Source organism: Cornus florida, unplaced genomic scaffold, assembly GCF_030987335.1.
Source record: "Cornus florida cultivar Cherokee Brave unplaced genomic scaffold, ASM3098733v1 CherokeeBrave_3.0.0_Hap2_Chr01, whole genome shotgun sequence".
NCBI lineage: Eukaryota > Viridiplantae > Streptophyta > Magnoliopsida > Cornales > Cornaceae > Cornus > Cornus florida.
The window spans coordinates 101,918,720-101,940,833 of NW_026775571.1; the positions used below are offsets into that span (position 1 = coordinate 101,918,720).

The 22,114-nt window shown below is 34.0% G+C and overlaps 2 protein-coding genes across 4 annotated transcripts; one reads left to right on the forward strand and one right to left on the reverse strand.

Moving 5' to 3' along the window:
* Positions 1–4,904: 4,904 nt before the first annotated feature.
* On the reverse strand, positions 4,905–11,750 carry LOC132309827 (ubiquitin-like modifier-activating enzyme atg7). 3 transcript variants are annotated; one of them, XM_059808100.1, is made up of 16 exons: positions 11,592–11,750; positions 10,889–11,149; positions 9,798–10,015; positions 9,400–9,591; positions 9,257–9,311; positions 9,073–9,167; positions 8,716–8,905; positions 8,505–8,610; positions 8,288–8,432; positions 8,054–8,212; positions 7,764–7,952; positions 7,218–7,418; positions 7,016–7,131; positions 6,680–6,839; positions 5,821–5,998; positions 4,905–5,215 (listed from the first exon to the last, which is right to left on the reverse strand). In XM_059808100.1, the coding sequence occupies exons 2-15, from the start codon at positions 11,022–11,024 to the stop codon at positions 5,822–5,824; spliced, it is 2,139 nt and encodes a 712-aa protein (XP_059664083.1). In that variant the 5' UTR covers positions 11,025–11,149; positions 11,592–11,750; the 3' UTR covers positions 4,905–5,215; position 5,821. The 3 variants fall into 3 exon arrangements, with proteins under 3 accessions (XP_059664083.1, XP_059664087.1, XP_059664079.1); XM_059808104.1 differs by lacking the exon at positions 4,905–5,215 and having other exon boundaries at positions 5,702–5,998; positions 10,889–11,068; XM_059808096.1 differs by lacking the exon at positions 4,905–5,215 and having other exon boundaries at positions 5,702–5,998; positions 10,889–11,140; positions 11,592–11,749.
* A 3,012-nt stretch (positions 11,751–14,762) lies between these two features.
* LOC132279184 (uncharacterized) lies at positions 14,763–15,473 on the forward strand. The gene has a single exon (XM_059781123.1). It carries the CDS (start codon positions 14,763–14,765, stop codon positions 15,471–15,473), a length of 711 nt encoding a protein of 236 aa, XP_059637106.1.
* Positions 15,474–22,114: the final 6,641 nt, after the last annotated feature.

The following is a 22,114-nucleotide window of genomic DNA, read 5'->3' on the forward strand; positions in this document are numbered from 1 at the left end:
TTGAAACTATTAAAACTACTTTCTAAATAGAGAGGTTAAATATTTTAAGTAATTTTTTTTCATTAATCAATTTTATCCTTTTTTATTTTGTATAAAAACAATTGCACTCCGTTTCCGTAATAAAGTTATTATTATCAAATTTGGTATCATTCTATTAAATGATATTATTCTAAAATTTGCAATATAAATTGTTACAAAATAATTTAATTATAAAAACACTTCTTATAATGTGTCACTAAACAACTAACATATATTTTCTCTCTAGGGTCTCTCTCCAAGGCCGTATTTGGTAACCATTAAGAGCGCTTTCAATAGTTACTAAATTTAGTTTGTTTTAATGAAGCTAAATTTTGAAACTTTTAAAACTACTTTATGAATAGAAGTTGAATATTTTAAATAATTCTTTTTTATTAGTCAATTATGTCTTTTTTTATTTTGTATAAAAACAATTGCATTCCGTTCCTTAATAAAGTTGCTATTATCAAATGTGGTAATATCCTATTAAATGATATTATTCTAAAATTACCAATATAAATATTTAAAAAAATATTGTTATAAAATAAAATTAAAAAATAATTTAATTATAAAAAATACTTCTTATAACATGTCACCAAACAACTAACATGTTTTTTACTAATCACAATTTTTTGACATCTTTATTGATAAAATGTTTTTTTATTCCAACAGCAATTCCAAATGGGCTCTCCATTGGTAATAATATTATATACTTTGGAAACATTTTTTTTTTTTCCTATCAAAGAGAAATTTTATTAATAATTAAGCATTTAAACAACATTAGGGTTTATTTGAAATTATTTATAAAGTTTAGTGGAAATTTTATTTCTCTGGTAACACTTCCTGATGGAGTTTTCTAGCAGGCATGAGAGTGAGCGTATGGATCTCAACTCTCTAGGTGTATGTGGAAAGATGGGTCCAACAAGGTTACACTCTCGTACGTTAAACAAAACAAATTTGTCCAACGAAAAAATGCAATTAATGGAAACGGTATAACTATAACCCACTTGTGAAAACAGTTTCATATGTTATTGTCACACGCAATGCTTCAAATGTTTTAAGCTCTCTCTATGCTCATTTGTCATACCCAAAAATTTATCACTGCCACCATATTGATTATGTGGCTGTGGGCTTCTCAAACTATGTTCGGGACACTTGATGGAAGATCCATGTTGGAGAGACACGAGCGATGAATGACTCGTCATGGACGTGTTTTAGAATATTTAAGGACAAAACGGAGTTTATAGAATCATTCAAAAGGCGCTAGCAATCGCCCTTACAAGTACATACCAAACTAATGAAGAATTCTGAGTCTCCCACAACATATTCAAAATTTTGTTGAATTCAAGATACCAAAATGTGTCTGCAGTCCCATCTAACCTCAATTGGAGGAAGAAAGGGGCTGTGACCCCAATTGATTATTAATACAATTCACCTTTTTCAAATTTACCATTAATTACAATTTTCGCACCAATCAGCATTTACAAATAGAATCTCTCCAAAAGGGTAGGTTGAGTGTTTGAGCCTTGTTAGTGACAATATTGTGTCACTAGACCACTGGTGCTTTGGCTGGAGCACTAGGGCTGCTAAGTCTTGATATGCTTCAACCTGAGCTCATCGGCTAATATTTCCTTGCTTGTACACAAAATTCTCATTAGAAAAATATAAAAATAAAACGAGTTCAATTCAGAAGCATTTTTATTTTACCTTGCGCTATATTTATAATTTGCCAACTTTATTTGATATTCAACCCAATTTCTTTTTATCAAAATGGACATGGATAAAATTAAGGATGTGATAGTAGGACTCAAGACACTTCCTTCTTGACTCTAAAAATAAAAAAACAATGGAGCTCAAGACACATTTTTTTTTTTAGGGAGTTCCTAGTTTCATTTCCCGGGAAAAATTATTAAGCAAAAACCAACTTCTAGTAAGTTGAAAACAGCAAAGGAGAAGTGTGTCCAACTCCTAGATCCAATGTCTCGAAGTAGTAAAGCGGATGACTTGTTTGAATCTTTCCGTTTTCATTCAATATAATGATCATTAAGAATATACATGACATTGTTGGCCTAAGGATTTTATCTAAAGGTCAATCTTATGTTTTGATGATTACAAACCATTAATGATGTTTATGTACTAATGTTTTCATTTGAGTGATATATAGTTGATCAATATTCAATCCTCAATGTTGAGCTAGAAGATCCATTCCAAGCATTACAAATACTCAAGCTATAGATTCAAGGAAGCCTTAAAAGTTGCAAAAGATCAAAGGCATATTCAATCAAAGAAAAACTCGAACTTCAAAGATCATTCAAGCATTTCAAAGAAAGAAAACAAGTCTTCATCAAGCCTAAACGATCATGGTCAAGAATGAAGAAAAGGGGTAGATAAGATGGTGAGAGCTTAAGATTTAATGTCAAAGTATTTTTGAATTCATTTGAAACTCATCTCTATAAGACCATGCATATCATACATCATATGCTCCTACATCATTAGCAATAGACTTTGAACTTCAATACACATATATTTAACATATGGAGTCTTTGCTAAGAATGAGTTAGTTCAAGCTTGCATAAGCATTGAAAGAACTCAACTTAAGCTAAAAATGCTAGGACCATGCACATTAATCACAATACTTATTTTGGTCTCTAAAAAGAAAAGGAAAAGGCATTGAATTAATTTTTCATCTTTAAAGCCTTTGTTGCCAAAATTTGGTAAATAACTCTTGGACACAATGCACTTGAAATTTATCATCTTCATATGTCCCAAGACTCTTAGAAATAGGCCTTGAACTTAATTGAATCATTCATCAAAGTCCTAGGTGCTAGAAAGATGGATATCTCAAAAGAAGCTATTTTCAGCTTAGAAAATTTCAGACCAGCTTGCACTAAAACTGCTATAACTATTTGTGTAGTTGGAATTTTTACACAAGGTCAGTGGCATTGGAAAGCTGACTTCGAGCCCTTGAGTTTAGACTTAAATTTCACCTAAAAAGGATTTGAATTGAGAAAGATATAACCATCACAAGATGACTGATTCTGCTCTGCGAAAATTCTGACCAGGTTGCACTAAAATGGCCATAACCATTTCTGTGTTTAGAATTTTTGAGCAAGGCTAGTGGCATTAGAAAGCTTACTTCAAGGTAATAAATTTAGACTCAAATTTCACCTCATTTGGAGTTTTATGGACTGAGTTATGTCCATCTGAAGTCATGAACTTTTTCTGTCCAAACCAATTCAGCAGTAGCCTTCCTGAAGCAAGAGCCACCTCTATAAGAAATAGAGCCAGCTCTCTTAAGGCTAATAGAGCCTGCTCAATGAAAAATTAGAGAAGGCTCAATGAGATGGAGAAGGCTCCATGAAATAAAAGAGAAGGCTCAATGAGATGGAGAAGGCTCCATGAAATAAAAGAGAAGGCTCTTTTCAATTCCAGTAGGCTTTTTAACGAAGGACTAATGTTTCCAACCAAAGAGCAGGCTCCAAAGAAATATAGAGCAGGCTCTCAAAGCTAGGGAGCCGCCTCTCTTGTTTTACAGAGCAGGCTCTTTCTAAGGAATAAATGAACAAAGAGACGACTCACTTGTTTTAAGAGCAGGCTCTTTCTGGGTTTTGAACTGCAACGGAATTATTTTCATTAAATGTTTCCCAACAACCTGTAACAGCTATATTGAGTCTCAAAATTCTATAAATACAGAGGGCTAGCATGCTAAATAAACTACCATTGTTGAGAGACATTATATTGCATCAAAGAGAGCTGTTGTTCTCATATCTTCTCTTCTTCTCTCTCATTTCACGCTTATTCTATTTTGAGAGATTCAATCAAGCATTCAAAGGGCTTTTGCTCTTATTTGAATCCTTATAGAGTTTGTGCTTTATTATTCACTTGAGAGATTATCAGAGCTTATTTTCTTCACATATTTCATCTTCTCTCATTCATTTCATTCATAGAGTTTGAGCTTCATTTATATTCATCAATACTCTAGTTGTGAGCAAAAAATTGTACTACTGTCTTTAAGAGATTCATTATACACTTCATTTCTATTACAAGTTATTATAAAGGGTTGGTGTGACCCAAAAGGAAGCCTAGGAGAAGGGTGTTCTCCTACCAAGAAAGAGAAGCAAGGTCTTGCTTCAATTGAAGGTTTGCTCTCCACCATTAAGGAGAAGTTCTAAGGAATTTGGGAAGTCTCAAGAGGGATCTTGAGCCGAGGAGTAGGAGTTTCCGAACCTCGCAAAAATCGCCTTGTTATTGTTTGCAATTTCTCTTCCCTTATCTCTTTTACAAATGTGTTAAATTGATTACTTTCTTTACTTGATTATTACATAATTGATTATATTGTTGATTAAAAATTGTATTTTTATAATTTGCAAAAATTGACCATTGACTCTATTCACCCCCCCCTAGAGTCAATTCTTGGGTAACAGACATGATTGTTCTCTTGAATCTGGGATGATGCCAATTTTCAACAAGTAATCATACTTAGACCGATTTGTCAAACTTTTAGGTTTATATCTGGACGAGTTCAAATGTGAGTCTCATTTCCTACATCTACGGGATGCAAAGCATTCTGCTAGACAAATCGGTTTACGAATCATTATCCTTTTTCAATATACATGACATGCTTGTTCTACTGGGGCTAGCTTTACCCTCGTGTGAGTTTTAGGGGCAGTTGCTTGGCTTCTTCCTTCTAATGAATGTGCTGCAAATGCACTCAAGCCAGCATTGTGCTAGTCAAGAACTGAGTTCTAGTTCTTCCCTGAGGTGTGACCATACCATGCCAAAAACATAAGCCTTTCTGGTGTATTTCTGGTTCCATAACTATTCCATTGCATTATGATCTCAAAATGGGCCATCAAAAAATTACATCCACATTCACAAAACATAATATATGACGTCAGAACAAAAAAAAATTCAGCTGCCATTGCAGGGACGTAACGAAAGCCACTCGACTTGAACTGCACACATCACATGAAACTTTCATGCCTAATATTTTATAACACAATTTCAATCTGTACAAACCCATGTTGATCTGCTTAAAGTGCCATCTTAAGGCGGTTCTGTTCTCTAAGAAACATTTTCATTATTCTATATAGCAGAAACATGAACACAAATTATTATAGGATAACCAACACCTCAATTGTGTAAAGAATTTAGAACTTGCTCCATCTTGCAGTAATATCTTCCACTTTCTTGGAGAGCTCTACGGACAAAATTCTCTTATAGTTTCTATTAAACACGCAACATTATATTCCTAATTAAAGAAGATATGGTCCGGGTGAAGTTTTATTTAGAAAACTTTATTCACCATTCAAAGTTGTCAGAGAGAACTAATAGCATCTACTGTCACAACAAAGAAATATGAAGGAAAATTCCAATATTCTGGTATATTTTGTAGGGTATAATTGCAGGTATTAGCTATTAGCACCACTAAAAGGGTGGGCCTACCTCCTACAAGCTAACCTCAACTGATATCTCTTTTAGTATATTCAGATTCCTAACGATCAATTAGAGCAATGGCATTTAGAAAACTCATTTAATAACCTCATCACCACCTACTTTGTGGATTATAGTGATACAACCATATTAAAGCAATTGTCGGGCATTTAGATTCTAGAATAACACAGTTTATTAATTTAATTATCAAAACTCCCCGAACAATCCCTAAATTGAAGGTAAAACTGAAAAATAAAGAAAAGAAAGGATTTCATTCTAAACTTTAGTTTTTGTACAATTGGCAAAGGTATTGCAGCAGATGGAAATTCATAAAATTAGAAGGGCTGGGATTCGATAAATTGAAAATGTTACCTTAGATTTCAATACAATTGTCATCATCGTTATCATCTATCTCATTATCCCAGTCCAAATCAAAAGCGCTTGCTGACTTCATCAATTCAGTTAGTCCTGTGAGATCCTCTAAATAGGTAGGATGATTAATGGCTTGAAGGACAAAATCCATCCCTCTTTTTTGATATTCTGATACCACCTGGACAGTGTGAAAATTTATAAATATAACCGGAAAGAAAATAAAAAATACTAATAATAAGAAGAAAGATAAAACAATCCATCTATTACAACTTCACACTGGAAATCTAAATGTCAAAAGATCTTGAGAACGTCAATTATAATGCAATCTATGTTACATTATATACTAGATATGCTCAATGGAAGAGGACTGAACTTAAGTCCAAACCAAGTAGGAGAGCATTAATGAATTTATATAATTATTTTTGTTGTAATCGAAATTCCTGATAGCATAACAAAAAATTATTATTATGTGTTTCACCATTTTCTTTTCTGGATACTGTGATCAGTTTTGCCCCAAACATGGAAACACAGTTTTTGTGTTTTTAAATTCTCCCAGCAGAGAAAGGCCCAAGGGTATTTAACATTCAAAACCCTAACAATGTCGACATAGTGAGCCAGCTTCAACAGCACCCACACACATACCTATTTATTATTGACTACCAGATATTGGCTTAGAGATTACAGGTATTTGAACCACCAATGCAGATTTTGAATGAATAATTAAGTAGAAGAACCAAAGAGAACTGAAATCAAAATCAAGAAGACTAACGGGGGACTATAAGTCTATAGCACATTAGCTTGCAGAATAACACCTTCTCTTAATTTTTTCCTTAAGAGATTGCAATCAGCTGATACTTACAGTTGAACAACAAGCTGTGCAACTATTTGACGAGTGACCCACGAGCGTCATCTGTGAAAATTGTGAGAGGGAGCCTCGAATTTGATGCGGTAAAATACCAAGAGGTTGTTCAGTGCTCCCACTGGCAGTAGAGTTCGCAAACTCAGCTTTCGCAAATATCCTGCACATGTACAATTGAACCAGGATGTAGATAACATGGCAAGCAACCAAAAATATAATTTCTTTTAAGCTACTAACTCTCCGATAAATAAGTCCCCAATACTCCGTTAAATAAGTCCCCAATACTCAGAACTTAGCAAATAGCTGAGCTTAGTTCAAATAGTTTTCAAGATTTACCCATGAGGGTGATGCAGAATGCTGACTAAAAGTTCAACTGCGAGGGAAGAAGCAATGGGAGCAAGCCCTGGACGTGTAACCGTGCATTGCTGGTCCAAAGTGCGGTTGGCAGTTGACTGCATAAAGAACGGAAACGTCAATGCTGCGATTAATATAACTACCGCAAATATAATATCATATCAATTTCATTTTAGAATATTACATCAATTGGGGCAACCACATCATTGCAGAAGTAACAACCCAATCTCTGACTTCCTTCTCTGTCTGTCAGGGAAAAGTCTGCCACTTTAGCAGATAAAGCATTCACAGCTTCGGGTTTACCATCATCATTAGTGCTGATAGGACCAGCACCATGACGCATAACCAAGAAGCTATCGAACCCTAAAGCTGCAGTGATGGTAATCTGCAGATAAATTAATAAGAGCATATTAGTAAAAATTAATCAACAGAACTAAATCCAACTATTTTAGAGACAGAAACATGAAGCGAGATGGAGACCAAGTTTGACACAAGAATTAAATGCCAAAAAACAAAATACAAGGTATGGGACTATATTCCAAACTCAATTATGGGTGTAGGTGTGGTTGTGTGTCCAAGTGTTGGATTCCTCTACTTTGCAAAGATTGTCCATTTCTTTAAGCATCGTTTATGAATCTCATACCCACGGAAAATCAAGTCAACATGGTACCCTAGGTAAAGCAAAAGGCCTGGCCAGACAGGTATAGGTATGAGACAGAAGGAGATCAACCTTGTTAGCATTGGCACAAAGAAGTGTAGGGAGCCATCGACTTTCTCTAGTATCAGTCAGCAAGAAAATTGCATCATGAGAATCAATCAAATTATGTAGGCATCTGCAATCCTCAATCACACTATTCTCTTCTTGGCTAGGCACTGGGTGCCCAGGCATTGGTATAGCCATCACTACACCTTCTGCTTCCTGAGAACAAAAAGAACCCATGTCCATAATTTTTTTTTTTTTTTTTTTTTTTTTCTTTGTCTTGAATTCTGCATACACTTATAAGGGACAAAATAGATTACCACGGCTGGAAATATTCGCTTCAGACTACTAACTGCTGCTGTGGCTTTAAAATTACCACCATTGAGACAGTCATCCAATGTATATAGGGATTGCCTCAATGGATTAGACATGGCTACCTTGCCACTGTCAAGTAGTGTAATTTTACGGACACCCCAAGCCTGCAAATACAAATAATCTTTGTCATGACTAGAAGCAGAATAAGAGGTTTTAACCTTGAATTATCAAACACTCACCATAAGCATGCGTGCAACTTGGCAACCAAGTGTACCTGCTCCAAGGAGAAGGCACTTGGTAGAAGACAACATATTCAGGTTCAGAGATGGCAGAGCACGCCATCTCATTAGTCTTAAATTCAAATCCGCAGCAGATATGGCTAACCTGTCAGTCTATAAATGTTAAAGAGGAAGTTGAATAACTATAGACTATTGTGCGATAACCAGGACAACCTACCTAGTTGGATCCATGGATTTAGCAAGGGTAATACACCGTGGCACTTTCTTCCCTTTGTTAAGTTCCCATCCCACAGCATTAGGCACATGTTGATGATCTTTCCATCCTGTACAATTAAAAAATTCAGGAAAAGTAGTGCATGAAAACCACAGCAGTAAGGAAACAGGATGTATCAATCAGAAGAGCTGTTACCCATTTTCTGCCGCTCTACCTTGTGGAACTGATATCGAGGCTTCACCAACCAAAGACAACCCTAAATCAGCAAAACCACGGTTCTCACGATAGCATAAAAACCGCACCATTTCAAGACCCCATCTTGAACTAATAAACGCAAGGAAGTTGCGAAGAGGCCAACCGGGATTATTAGGAAGATGACAAGGATCGTAAAAACCAAATAGGAACTGCCAGAAACATGCAAGTATCTTAAACAGAGTCATCTGGAGCTTCTTCAATAATTTATAGCAGGTTCTAATCCACATTAACATTTAGATGGAAATGTTTTATTCATGTCAAATCAGTAAAAGCTAGTATAATTTTCCAAAGAGTCTGAAAAGGTATGTAAACAAACCTTATGACCATCACATTGACAGGATTCCCAGTCCTTCAGATGCCTAATAGTAGCACGTGAATTTGAAGCAATATCAACTAGAAAGAATGGCACATCTGCAACAGACACATATCCTTATGCTTTCATTTCAAAGTAATAATAACTTGTGAACTAATAATGTATGAGATGAGAACAGACACTGCACCTGCAGTTGAGTTTGAGTTACGCCAATCATTACAAGCTGCTGACAGGGATTCAGCCTACATGCCACATCAATAACGTTGATGTCAAAAATCATAACCAATAAGGTAACTGCCAAAATTCCAATAATATTCATATTCATAGCACCTCTTCCAGGCTGAACCACTGGGATGCTGACCTCAGATCCATTAAGGTTGCCGGAGGATCAAGCATTAGAGCAGGGAAAGCAAACCAGTAATGAAAGCTCCATTTCTTCAGGTCTGAGAATGAGATAAGAAGGAACCTTGAAAGCACTGCGCTGTCCTCCTGGGCTTTTCCGGAATGAATGTCCTCCCAAATCTAATATTGGACAATAATAAAACTTGAAATTCAGATCGCTTTTGGGCCGGTCACTCATTGTCTATTTACATTCTCAAGTTGCTTGGTCTATTAAATTGAAATAAATCCTTGACCAAGGTGAGAATCCATTGCTGAAGTTCTTAAGAAATAATAAGTGCATTTTACAACTCAAGAATATGACCTTTTTGAGTAAAAATGTTCAATACCTTCTTTGCTTCTGCCTTCAGCAAACTCTGTTTATCAAGGGCGTGGAAGCTCTCCAATGTATTTGTGTTGTAAAGAATGCCAGGGACAGAACATTTGTTCCTGTTTCCACGAGTTATTGCTGGTATTGACGTTTGTTCACTCCGTTCAGGAGGCAAAGATTCAGCAAGAAGAGTCAAATGATTTGACACTTGAGAGTGCGAACAAGGTGCATAGAAGCCTGCCCAAGATTATTTTACACCTCAGACCATTTAAAGTCTCCAAGTCAGCCGTCAAAAACATGTAATTTTAACTTATTTTCCATCAATGTAATTGTAAACAAAAAAAAAAGCCTGTTGTTACAGATCCCAAAGCTAAAGGACCAAAACCAGCAAACTTTCATTGCAACTATAAGGTGACAGCTATATAAATCAAATTATAATCAAGGTCTGTAATTAATTTCCACAAGCTCCCAGCATAATGTCACACCCATATGAATATATACCAAGTTAACGAGCCCAGATGGTTGCAGAGTTACAGGAGAAGGACTTGCCATGATCATAATGATCCTAGGCCGGCACCAGTTGGCAGGCATGGAAAATTAACATATTGGTTATGCACATTTAACTCAATTTCTCAAGCAACCTAGGAATGACCTGACACATGCATTGTGTTCAAAAACTCTCTCACTATTATATCCTACTTAATCTCCACATAGCTTCCTAATAAGAAAATCTAGTTTAAACAATAAAGTAAGAAAAAACAAAAGGAACTACGAATTTTTGCTAAGAAGCTGTGATGCTGATGCAAATCACACCTTAAATATTCAATTTTGAAGCACTTCTGTAAGTCTATCTCAATTTCAAAAATAAGAGAGTGCATCACCCGATATATGTGGCTAAGAAATACCAAACCGTTGGGATTATTTTGCATGAGGTGGCTAAGAAATAATACAAAAAATTGCTAAAAAAATGCTATCAAACGACATCATAACTGAGAACTTGAACTAATCTCGATCTGGCACACAATGGAGGAAGCAGTAACTCACAATCCAACCATAACAGAGCAATGCCACAAAACTCAAACATGAATATAGAATAATAAAGTCGCATACCCGTGATGGGAATTGGGGATTCATCAATTCCTAACTCATTGAGCTTCAATGAAGATAATCTGTGCCAGAAACCTTCATCTACATGACTCTGGAAAGGTGCAAACTGTAAAACAGATTTATTCTCATGCCCAGCCATAGTTGTGATGTAAAAGTCGCCTACTTTTTCTTCAGCTCTCAAATCTATTTTAAGCTAAGAAAAGCCCACTTCAGTTCCAGCTATTTGGTTGGCAAAGAAAAACTAGACAAGAAGTCCTGCACAAACTAGGTAACAATCAATTCATTACATGAGGTTTCTGCTCATACCCACAGCTATGTTCATTGGTAACCCATCTTGAAAAACAAAGAAAAAAAGTTTATTGCTAACCCCAGATGGATTATTAAAAACCCCAAAAAAAGTCAGAAATCAAATCTACTCAGCACAATATATATAAAGGCGTAACAAGAACCTCCCAGTTCAAGAAAAACAAGTGCGATGATACATAATAAATATGATAAATTTGATGAAATTACTCTGATATGAGCTATAAAGAATCAAATTCTATCCAAATTCGAAACACCCAGAAGAAAATTTTGAGAGAAGTCGATTAAAATTAATCAGAATCGCAGAATAAACCGAGTTCAAACTAATTTGACACAAGATAAGAACTAAATAAGAAGCGGAGACTACAATAAAGTCAAAAAATTAATTGAAGAAGAAACTCACCTTTCTTTGTTTGATCTGAAGAAGGGCTACAGAAAGAAATCAGTGTATGCTGAGGTCTCTGATCGTTTGGGTTTAAGTGCCTGGGAATAGATCCCGTATACGGCAGGACAACTCTACGTTAATGGTCTCTTCCAACCGACCAATAAAATATTGACGCGTCACCATGGAAGAGTTAGCAATTTAGTAATTTTTTAGGTAAAGGTTTGGTCAATATACACTACTTCACCCTTCTGATTGGAGGGATGGATGGATGAGAGGAGGGATAATAATTGTTTCATATTTGGTTGGAGAGAAGAGAAGATAGGGTTGGAGAGGAGGGAAGAAACAACCTGCTTTATCCCTCCATTTATTTTTTTCCTCGAAATTGGAGCGAAGAGGAAGAGAAAGAAGGTTATAATTACAAATATATAATTTACATTTTTAATTTTTTTAAAAGCTTGTTTGTTAAGCTCTATTACATTAATGATGGTAAATTGCTAAAAATAATATAAAAACTCATTTTTTCTTCCTTTTAATCAAATTAAAAAAAAAAATGTTACACATCTATTTTTTTTATTATCCATTTTATCTGACCAAATAAAAAGAATGAGGGAGGCATCTCCCTTCCCTAGGAATTAGACCTGTCAATGGAGCGAATCCTGATCCAAATTCGATCTGATTAGTCGGATATGGATTGAACAAAAAAATTCGATAACCCGATTAGTATTCGAATCCGATAATCCGTTAGCTTAACAAATCGGATATGAATTATACTGATCCGATTCGATCCAATTAAAATTATATATATAATTATTTATCAATAATTTTACATATATAAATAACAATAATCCTATTAGAATTGTATTAAAGTTAACCCAAAAATCCAAAAAAAAAAAAAAAAAAAAAATCATAATGTTATATATACAATAGTGTGGTGTTCTCATCCACATGCTAATAAATCTTTTAATATATGTGATACCCCTCGATTCTAAAGTCACGGGTAATCAAGTCCGAGCACAGAATACAAGGGATATCAAATAATTAATATTTAAACAAGCATTGGAATACAAGATGAATTAAGAATAAATAAATAAATTGAAAAGAAAACTAAATAAATAATTCTCAAATAAATAATAATTAAATAATCCCATAATAAAATCCTCTGATACCAGTAATTATTTAGACTATAACTCGGGAATCCATATTATGGACCCCTAATAAAACAAATTGAAAATAAATAAATAATCCAAATCCATAACTAAAAATATAAAGAGGAATCCTACGTAGAATCGGAAGATTGAATAGACTATCTCTGCTCAGCACGAACAACCTCTAGGTCTGGAACTGATGAACGCCTGAAAAATAATAGTGGATCAGGCCTACAAACAAGTTCTGATCTAGGACATCCCAAACAGAGACCTGATACACGTATACATCCTAATTAATTCAATAATAACTAAATAATCTATATATAGATATATACACACTAAAGGAACCTCAGTAGACCTACCAGGACATGCAAAACTACACATATAGTGGGTATGAGTACTTAAACCTACCAGGACACACAACTACACTATATCTAACTACACATCCCTGATAATATACGCACCCTAACCACTGATCCTGAGACTCAAGCTCATATCATGCATAGCGCATAATTATATATATATATATAATCCGTCCTATCCAATCATCAAAATAAACTATCTAATTGTTATTTTAATAATATATCATCCAACAGTTCCATTGACCTGACATGAATAAATAGGACTTAACACTATGGTTAATCCGTTCCCTTATTAAAAATAGGTAGAACTTAACTCTTAAGTTAATCTATCCCTAATATGCCCACATACCATAATGGTGCTTTAATCCATATGACAACCAAATAAAGGTTTCCAATCCAATGATAATGTAAATAATATTTACATCTAATAATCCAAATAAATATGATATAAATCATATATATACATCATTTGCATTTACTTGAGCAAAAATATCAATTCTAAGTAGCATGCATTTAATTTACATCACAAGAAATTGACATGCATCTCAACTAAATTGTACATCTCCATATTCTAATTAAATTAATTTAAATCTAAGCAATTGATTAAAATAATTTAATCCAACCATATTTAATTAATTTATTCTTTTAAAATTAATTAAATTCCATACTTAGCATGTAAACTTAAATCTTGCATTCCAATCCTTAATGAACCCTTTTTAAATCAATTAAAATATTTAACAATAGGTCCATTAAATTAATTAAACAATCTAGAGTTTAACATCCAAGATAATTAAATCAATTTAAAACTATTCAGTACAAAATCATCAAAACATGTAATCATAATTGAACAATCTAGAGTTTAACATCCAAGATAATTAAATCAATTTAATTATAACCCAGACCTCCCACCAACAATAATTAACTATATAATCATAATTGCAACACATAGACTACCATTCATGTACAAAATCATCAAAACACGTACTATTAACACAAACCCATTAATATATACATAAACTGTAAATTTAGATTTAATCATGCAAATAGGTTCAATTAATTTAATTAAATTACTAGAACTAATCTAAGTATGTATAGAACACAAGTCAAAGGCTATACATAAGTCAAAGGAGAAGAGTAAGAAAAGAAACTTGCCTTGAGGATTTTCAGATTGAAAACCCAATTATTTTCTCTGCTTTCTCCCCTAAATCTGGCGACACCCAATTCTTTTCTTTTTCTCTGTTTCCTCGCTCCTCACGTTGTCTGCTAATGGGTTTTTTGCCAACCCTTAGTAGACTCATATACATATATATATTTATATACAATTCCTAATCAAACCACAAGTCCTATTTCCTCGTAGAAAAAGAAAAAGAAAAGGAAAAGAAAACTATAGAAACTAACGTATACATATATAACTTATGTCAATCAACCCACGTGATAACATGTACATATATAATATTAAAATATTAATAACCTATGTCACTAACTATTACATAAAATGGGACTTCATCCTAAGATGTCTCACTCTTGCAAACTTCCCAATTAAGTTTATCTCCCTCATTAAGGCCTGCATCTCCTCACCATCTTTCACCATTGCTCTAAATGGGGAATTTCAAGGGTACTTCAAAGGGAAAGGGGGCTTAAGACAAGGTGACCACATTTCACCATTCCTTTTTGTCATTGTAATGGATGCATTATCCTCTATCATCAATGATTATGTAAGAAGAGCTAAAACCTTCAAATTCCATTGGAGATGTGGACCTTTGAAGATCACACACATTTCATATGCAGATGACCTCATGTTATTCTGTCATGGAGACATTACATCTGTTTCAGTGCTAAAATTTGCCCTTGATCACTTCTGTTGCATGTCTGGATTGGATATTAATCTCTTTAAGAGCAGTGTTTACTTCTCTGGAACTGATCCTTATACAAAGATTACAATCACATCCATCTTTGGCATTGGGATTGGATCCCTCCCAGTCATATATCTAGGGGTTTCTCTCATCACTACTAACCTGAAATCATCTCACTGCAACCAACTAATTGAAAAGATCACAAATAGAATCTCACATTGGTCTTCGAGATCTCTTTCTTATGCAGGTAGACTCCAACTTATAAAAGCAGTGTTGGTTTCAACACAAGTCTATTGGTCAAATATCTTCATTCTCCCCAAAGCAGTCATCAATGAGCTCAATAAAATCTTCAGAGCATTCCTTTGGTCAAGGCCTGAAATGAAGACAAGTGGAGCCAAAGTGACTTGGAGTAAAGTTTGCTTGCCAAAAGAGCAAGGAGGCCTTGGCATTCCAAATTTGGAGCTGTCTAACAAAGTTGGCATTCTAAGGTACATTTGGGACCTCCACTCCAATGACACTGAAAGAATCTGGATCACTTGATGTAGAGTTCACCTCATTAAAGCAAGGAATTTTTGGACAATCAATTTTTCACATCCCTGCTCCTAGAGTTGGAGGAAAATCTTGCAGCTCAGACATCTTGCTAGGCTACTTCTCAAGCACAAAGTTGGCAATGGTTCAGAGATTTCATTCTGGTTTGACAACTGCCCATAGGAGGTCCTCTTTGCACTCGCTTTCCAAAAAAAATTCTTACCAATGCAGGATTCCATGAATCAATCACAGTGGGGAAACTCATCTTGGTCATTCCCCACGTGCCTCACTTCTGCAATCCCAGAGCTACTATTACTTCATCCCCCTTGTTCCTCAAAAAGTGATAGTAAGTATTGGATAGCATCACCAACTGGCAAGTTTAGCTTCAAGCATACAACATCATACCTCACAGAACACTCTCCAGTTGTTTATTGGCACAATTTAGTCTGGATATCCCTTACAATTCCTCGAATGAAGTTCAATCTATGGCTTACAATTCAGTCCAAGCTACCCACACTAGACAACAAATCTATGTCCAGCCATGATAACATATGTGCTTTATGCAACTCTCAACCAGAATTCCACCAGCACTTATTCCTCACTTGCTGTTTTGTTTCCCCAATTTCGTGCTTCATCAAACTCAAATGTCAATTCTACAATGCGATTACAAATTGGGATGACTTGATACACCTGCTCTCTACACATTGGAAACAAAATTCTCCAGTAAACCTCCTTCACAAATTATGTTTCTCATCAATGGTCTACCACACCTAGGAAGAATGGAATGATCGAATCTTCAAAGGGAAATCTTCTACCCAAAGAATGGTTCTCTTTATAATCATCTCCACCATCACTGCTATTCTCAAATTGGGGTTCCTTCGTGACTGCCCCTCTTCGAGACAAGTCCTCTCCGACTGGAATCTTCCTCCTGACTATTGTCGTCCACCACTAAAACCACCGGACTGAGTATTGCTCTGGCGTCCTCCTTTAGGTTACAAACTGGATTGTCCTCTAATAACTTCCATTAATGGCCAAATAGGTTGTTAATTGTTGTTATTAGGTTTGAAAGGTGGTCCTGGGCTCTCCTCAGTTAGGCCTCCATTTAGGCTTGTTACCTTTTTGGGTTGTATTTGGCCAAATGGCCCACCATTGTAATTATCCATATTTATATATTTATTTGCTTAAAATCCAAAAAAAAAAACTATCACATATGTATCTATATATCTATATATAGGTTTGTTAAAACTGACATATATATAAACTGTAATACCCCTAATTTCAAAAGGGATAAAAATGGAATTTAAATTTTATTTTTGTGCATTTTAAATTGATTTTGTATCTATATGCTTATGTGTCCAATTGTTTGTTTATTTTAATTCATTATGTTATTTTTTTTTAATTGTTTGTTTATTTTAATTAAGGGTGTAATTCTTTATTTGTTTGTTTATTTTAATTAATTGTTTTATTTATTTTATGTGTTTTAAGTGATTCGTTGCTTGCTTATTTGATTTAATTAATGGATTTTATTAAATTAATTATTTATTAAGTATTTAATTTTTGAATAGGGTAATTATGTAATTCCCATTAACTGGGGTTTTAGATACGTTTTAGTTAGGGTTTTTGGAGCCGTCTCATAAGTATCTGATATGTAACTAAACTGGGTTACTTTGTGGGCCGACGAAGTTAGGGCTCTGTGGATTAGGGTTTTAATCTTGCAATTATAAATACCTCAGTATATGTTAAACCTAGGGTTACATATTGTCGTAACTTTTACACGGAAAAGTCTGCCAAATAGAGAGAGTTACAGAGGGAGTTTTGGTGAGAACAGAGTAGTTTGTGAGAATTTCGATTGGGGTTCCAAGGTTTAACTAAGGAGAAAGAAGGAGCAGAGGTTCTAGGAAGTTAGACAAGTTCAGTGGATGTCGAAAAAAAAAACTGAGACCAACGGCAACAAGGGTTTGTTTACAAACCTATTCAGGCAAGTTCTATCTTCCTCTTTCCCTTTGAGCCGTGTTCTGTGCACCTAGATATGCTCTAGGGTTTTAAGGAAATTAACAACTAAATCATTCATGTATGTTATACATCAAATTAATCATATGTATGCTTTGAATTATTTCTGTGATGATTTCTGCAATATCTGTTATAGTGCATGCAGGTTGGTTTAGTTTTATGTCCTTTAAGCATGAGGGTTTTTGTCGTAGTTTTTGTCTCTGTTTTTATTTCAACTACTGTAAACTAAGTATGGAAAGACTACGGGAGTTATGTAAATCTCATAGGAAGGTTGTTATTTCTGTTTTAGATCTCTGTTGCATTTTGCTTCGTTGTAATCCATGCATGAGGTTTCAGTTTTTGCACAAGTTTACTTCTGTTAATTGATTTAAATTGCTATAATCAAACCTTGGGGATGCTATCAGGAGGGTGTTAGATCCTTTAGATCAGTTTAAGAAACAAGCAGAGGGGTAGGAATTGATCGGAGAAGGAGCAGATTGACGGAAACGGAGCAGGGATGAACTGGAGGCTCTCAAGAGGGAGAGAGCCGGCTCTAGGAAGTCAAGAGCCGGCTCCCCTTCAGCAAGAGCCGGCTCCTAGGGAATTGGAGCCGGCTCCAATGGGGGAAGAGCCGGCTACTCCATTCCAAGAGCCGGCTCCAATTTGTTTTACGTCCATAAAGTGTTTTCTAGGGCTCTGTTTGGTGTTTTGAGCACTGTTTGAGCTTCTGAGTGATTCTAATGAACTGTAGGGACTTAACAGAGGATTGCATAGTTTAAGTCTCTAAGACAAAGGATATAGCAGTGTAAAAATATACAACGGTGTATGCTACTAACAGAGAAAGGAACTAAATGGCTTGATTAAATTTTAGAAATTTAATGAGACTTTACGGAGGGATTAAATAGTTAATTTTTGGGTGTTATTAAGACCCTAAATTGATTTAAGGTTAATTCTAAATTAACGGACCAAACTGTATAACACTTATGTACATTGTATACGGTTAGTGGATAGATGAAGTTTTAAATACTTAAGCTTATTTTTAGGCATTCCAGTGGGATTTAATATATTTATAAAATGGTTTTAAATATATTATAGGGTCGTTGATGTGTTAGATGTGATCTATGCAGGCTCTGGATGTTAGTTGTTGATTTATTAAATCATCTCCTGCAACTATATGGTTAATTGTTTAGATTTAAATTGCTGAAACACTTAAAAATCTTCTGTAATTATTTGGATATTGGTTTTGGATTTTAAATTATTGTACTATTATTTATAGCCTGTAATTTACATGGTTTTGGATTTAAGTTATTGGAATACTAAATACTATTCTGCAATGATATGGATGGATGGTTGGTTTTGGACTATAAGTTACGTGCTTATTATTTATGCCTTGTAATTTACCTGGAATTATGTATTGGAACATAATTGCTGAATTCTTATACTTAATTCGGTCAATTATTTGGAATCATATATTGGATTATAATTGCTGAATTCTTATATTAAATTTGACCAATTATTTGGAATTATGTATTGGATTTTAATTGCTGAATTCTCACATTAAAATTCTGTCAATTATCTGGGTTTAGTTTTGCATTGTAAATTACTTGCTTATCATTTGAATGTTGTAATTTACATGGATATGGAGGATGGTATGCACCGGTATGGGACGGTGGCAAACTAGGTATGGTTTAGCTCAAAATGCTAATTCCTACCTTATGGATTTTAATTGGTGAACAGTATGACTGGTTCTATCAATTATATGGACTTTGTGGATTGTATGCACCGGTATGGAACGGTGGCCTACTAGGGACAGACTGATTTAAAATACTCAGTCCTACCTATTTTGGAATAAGGCAACGGGTTGTTAAATAAATCCTCCTTATATATATATAAGTCGGTACGGTTGAATACGCCAAATGACTTATTGGATTTCTTGTGAATGGTTAGGAGCGGAGTTTAGATATATATGTTTATGGTACCACGAGTTGAGCTTGAGTCTCAAACTTATTGGTTAGGGTGCGTATGTGCAGTGGATGTGTAGCTGGTTATAGTAGGTTGGGTGTACCCTGTTAGGTCTAGGTACTCATGCCCACCTTTGGGTGTGTATTCGCATGTTGCCTTCTATTCAGGTTGAGATCCCTATTGTAGTTCAGTGAAGGTCCCATAGTGTGGATATATATATGTATAGACTAGATAGATATTGTGAGGTATCTATGGTGTATCTGCGTATCGGGTCACTGTATGGATTGCAGTTAGATTAGAACTTGCTCGTGGGCCTGACCCACCCTTTTATTATTTTTTTCAGGTGTTCGTCAGTTCTGGGCTGTAGAGCTTGATCGTGCTGAGCAGATACAGTTATTCACTCTACTGATGGCGTATGATTTTATTTCATGTTAAAACTTGGGTTTTGTTCCAGTCTTTGGAGTACCATTGGATATTTTAGGGGTCCACTAGATGGATTCCCGAGTTGTATAAATTGGAGAACGATTTCCATTCGTGGTGGATCAGTTGTATCAAAATAGTTTTAATTATCAATGAAATTATTTATTCTGAGGTTTTCAATTATTGGATTATCATTCTAGGTTCTTTTCAGCAAAATTTTATTCATTCTTATTTTCTATATTGTATTCTGTGTTCATTAAATTGCTAATTGTTTTGATATCCTCGGGTAATCGGGCGTGGGCCTGGCCAACCCGCATCCGGAAATCCGGGGGTATCACATAAACTAAACTTTAATAACCTTCTACAACTAACTATCCTTTTAATCAAAATACCATTAAATAAATAAAATTAAATAAAAATATTATAATAATAACAATCTTATCCTTATATATATATATATAAACTTATAATCCATGGGTAATCCTCCACTCCCATCAAGCCTCATATCCAAGTAGTCTATGTGACCCAATTGATTGGTCCATTACTACTATCCATATCCAATTCCTTAAAAAAAATAAAAATATAAAATAAAAATAAAACAATTAAATTCCTAAACAAATACACATCATCACATACAATTTAATTTAAACAAAGAAATCGAATACATGTTTTAGCACACAATTTAATTTAAACAAATAATTCAATTAACACATAAATAATTAAATCAATTAAACAAATAAACAATTAACCAAGAAATCAAATAAACAATTAAAATGCAATTAAAATAATTAAAATAATACTGAGACTATCCTTTTGAAATTAGGGGTATTACAATATACATACTAATAATATCATACTCTTTATTCATTAACAAAGAGTAAATAATTTTTTTTTTTCTTTCCTTCCATATTAGAGTAAATATATTTTTTTTCTTTTCCTTTCATATTTTATTTATCTCTTATTTTATATCTTTTTCTTATAATCACTGTTTTTTTATTCTCTTTTGAGATTAATTTATATATTTTTCTTTTTATTTAAAAAACCTACATTTTTATTGGATCGGATCGGATTATTGGATAGAATATCCGTTTATTAACAAATAGGATTCGGATTAACTTACAAAATATCCATCGGATTTTCGGATCAAATCGACTAAAATGCTTATCGGATTCAGATCGGATCAGGCCTAATCCGATCCGTTTACAGGTCCACTAGGGATGCCTCATCCATCCCTCCTCCTCTCCCTTCTATCCCTCCAACCAAACAGAATCCATTTTGGACGTAAAATATATTTTTTTATTTTTTATTTTCCTTTTTTAAGTAAAATAAATTTTTTCTTTTTCCTTTTTTCTTTTTTCTTTTTCGGTGTTTAGTAAAAATTTAGGTCGAAGTTGAGATTGAATTCATTAGCTGTGAAAAATAATGACATCAAATATAAATATATAAATTTTTTAAAAAATATTTTACATCCAAACAAACGAGATATCACTATATTATAATCTAACGTTAGAATATTTTTCTTTGGCACAATAAGATTTATCACCTATGCATTGCCCTAATAAAAATCTTCAAGTTTGTAAAAGAAGAGAAAAGAATTGTGAATGGCATAAAGTTGTGCATGACATAAAGTTGTGCATTGAATATTTGAATTGTGAATGACATTAAGTTGTGCATTGAATATTTGAATTGTGAGATACCCCTAGCAATCAGTGTTAAGAAATTTAAGTCGGTTGATGACAGATCTTATTGTCACAAAAATAAAAATAAAATAAAATAAAAAATAAATAAAATTATGAATTGATAGTTTGGAGTCAACTTATCTTGTAGCCTTCTAAATAGCTTATAACTATAACGTCAGGCTTGTCGTCTGAGGGCCCGTTTGGGTCGTTGTAACTTAGATTAATAATAAAAAAAAATATTTTTAAGTTACCCAAAAAATATATATAGATTTGTTTTTTGGTAACGTTATTTCTAAACTCTTTTCATATACTCCGTATTTCCCAGGCTTACTTGAAAAAAAAAAAAAAAAAAAAAAAAAAAAAACCTCTAATTTTTAGCTTTGACTAAAATTTTACTGATAAACTAAAAAGGTTTCCTTATCAAAGACTGTCACCTAGGGTTACTTTTTTATCTGCTTTCAAAGTAAAAGGTCAAGAGCTCAAATCTCCATATAAGCAAGTGGATGTGCAAATGCATTTCATGCCAAGGTGGAGAAAAAAAGAGTTTTTTTTTTTTTTTATTATCAAGCATATCTAAAAAAAAAAATCAGATTCAAAACACTT

Bases quoted from the DNA above. Each gene is read 5' to 3' on its own strand.
- LOC132309827 (XM_059808100.1), bottom strand. From the start codon at position 11,024: ATGGCTGGGCATGAGAATAAATCTGTTTTACAGTTTGCACCTTTCCAG. The intron at 8,611-8,715 runs GTAGAGCGGCAG...TTAATTGTACAG, and splicing joins CTCGATATCAGTTCCACAAG to GATGGAAAGATCATCAACAT. The intron at 7,419-7,763 runs GTTGATCTCCTT...ATTTATCTGCAG, and splicing joins TTTGTGCCAATGCTAACAAG to ATTACCATCACTGCAGCTTT.
- LOC132279184 (XM_059781123.1), top strand. From the start codon at position 14,763: ATGGATGCATTATCCTCTATCATCAATGATTATGTAAGAAGAGCTAAA.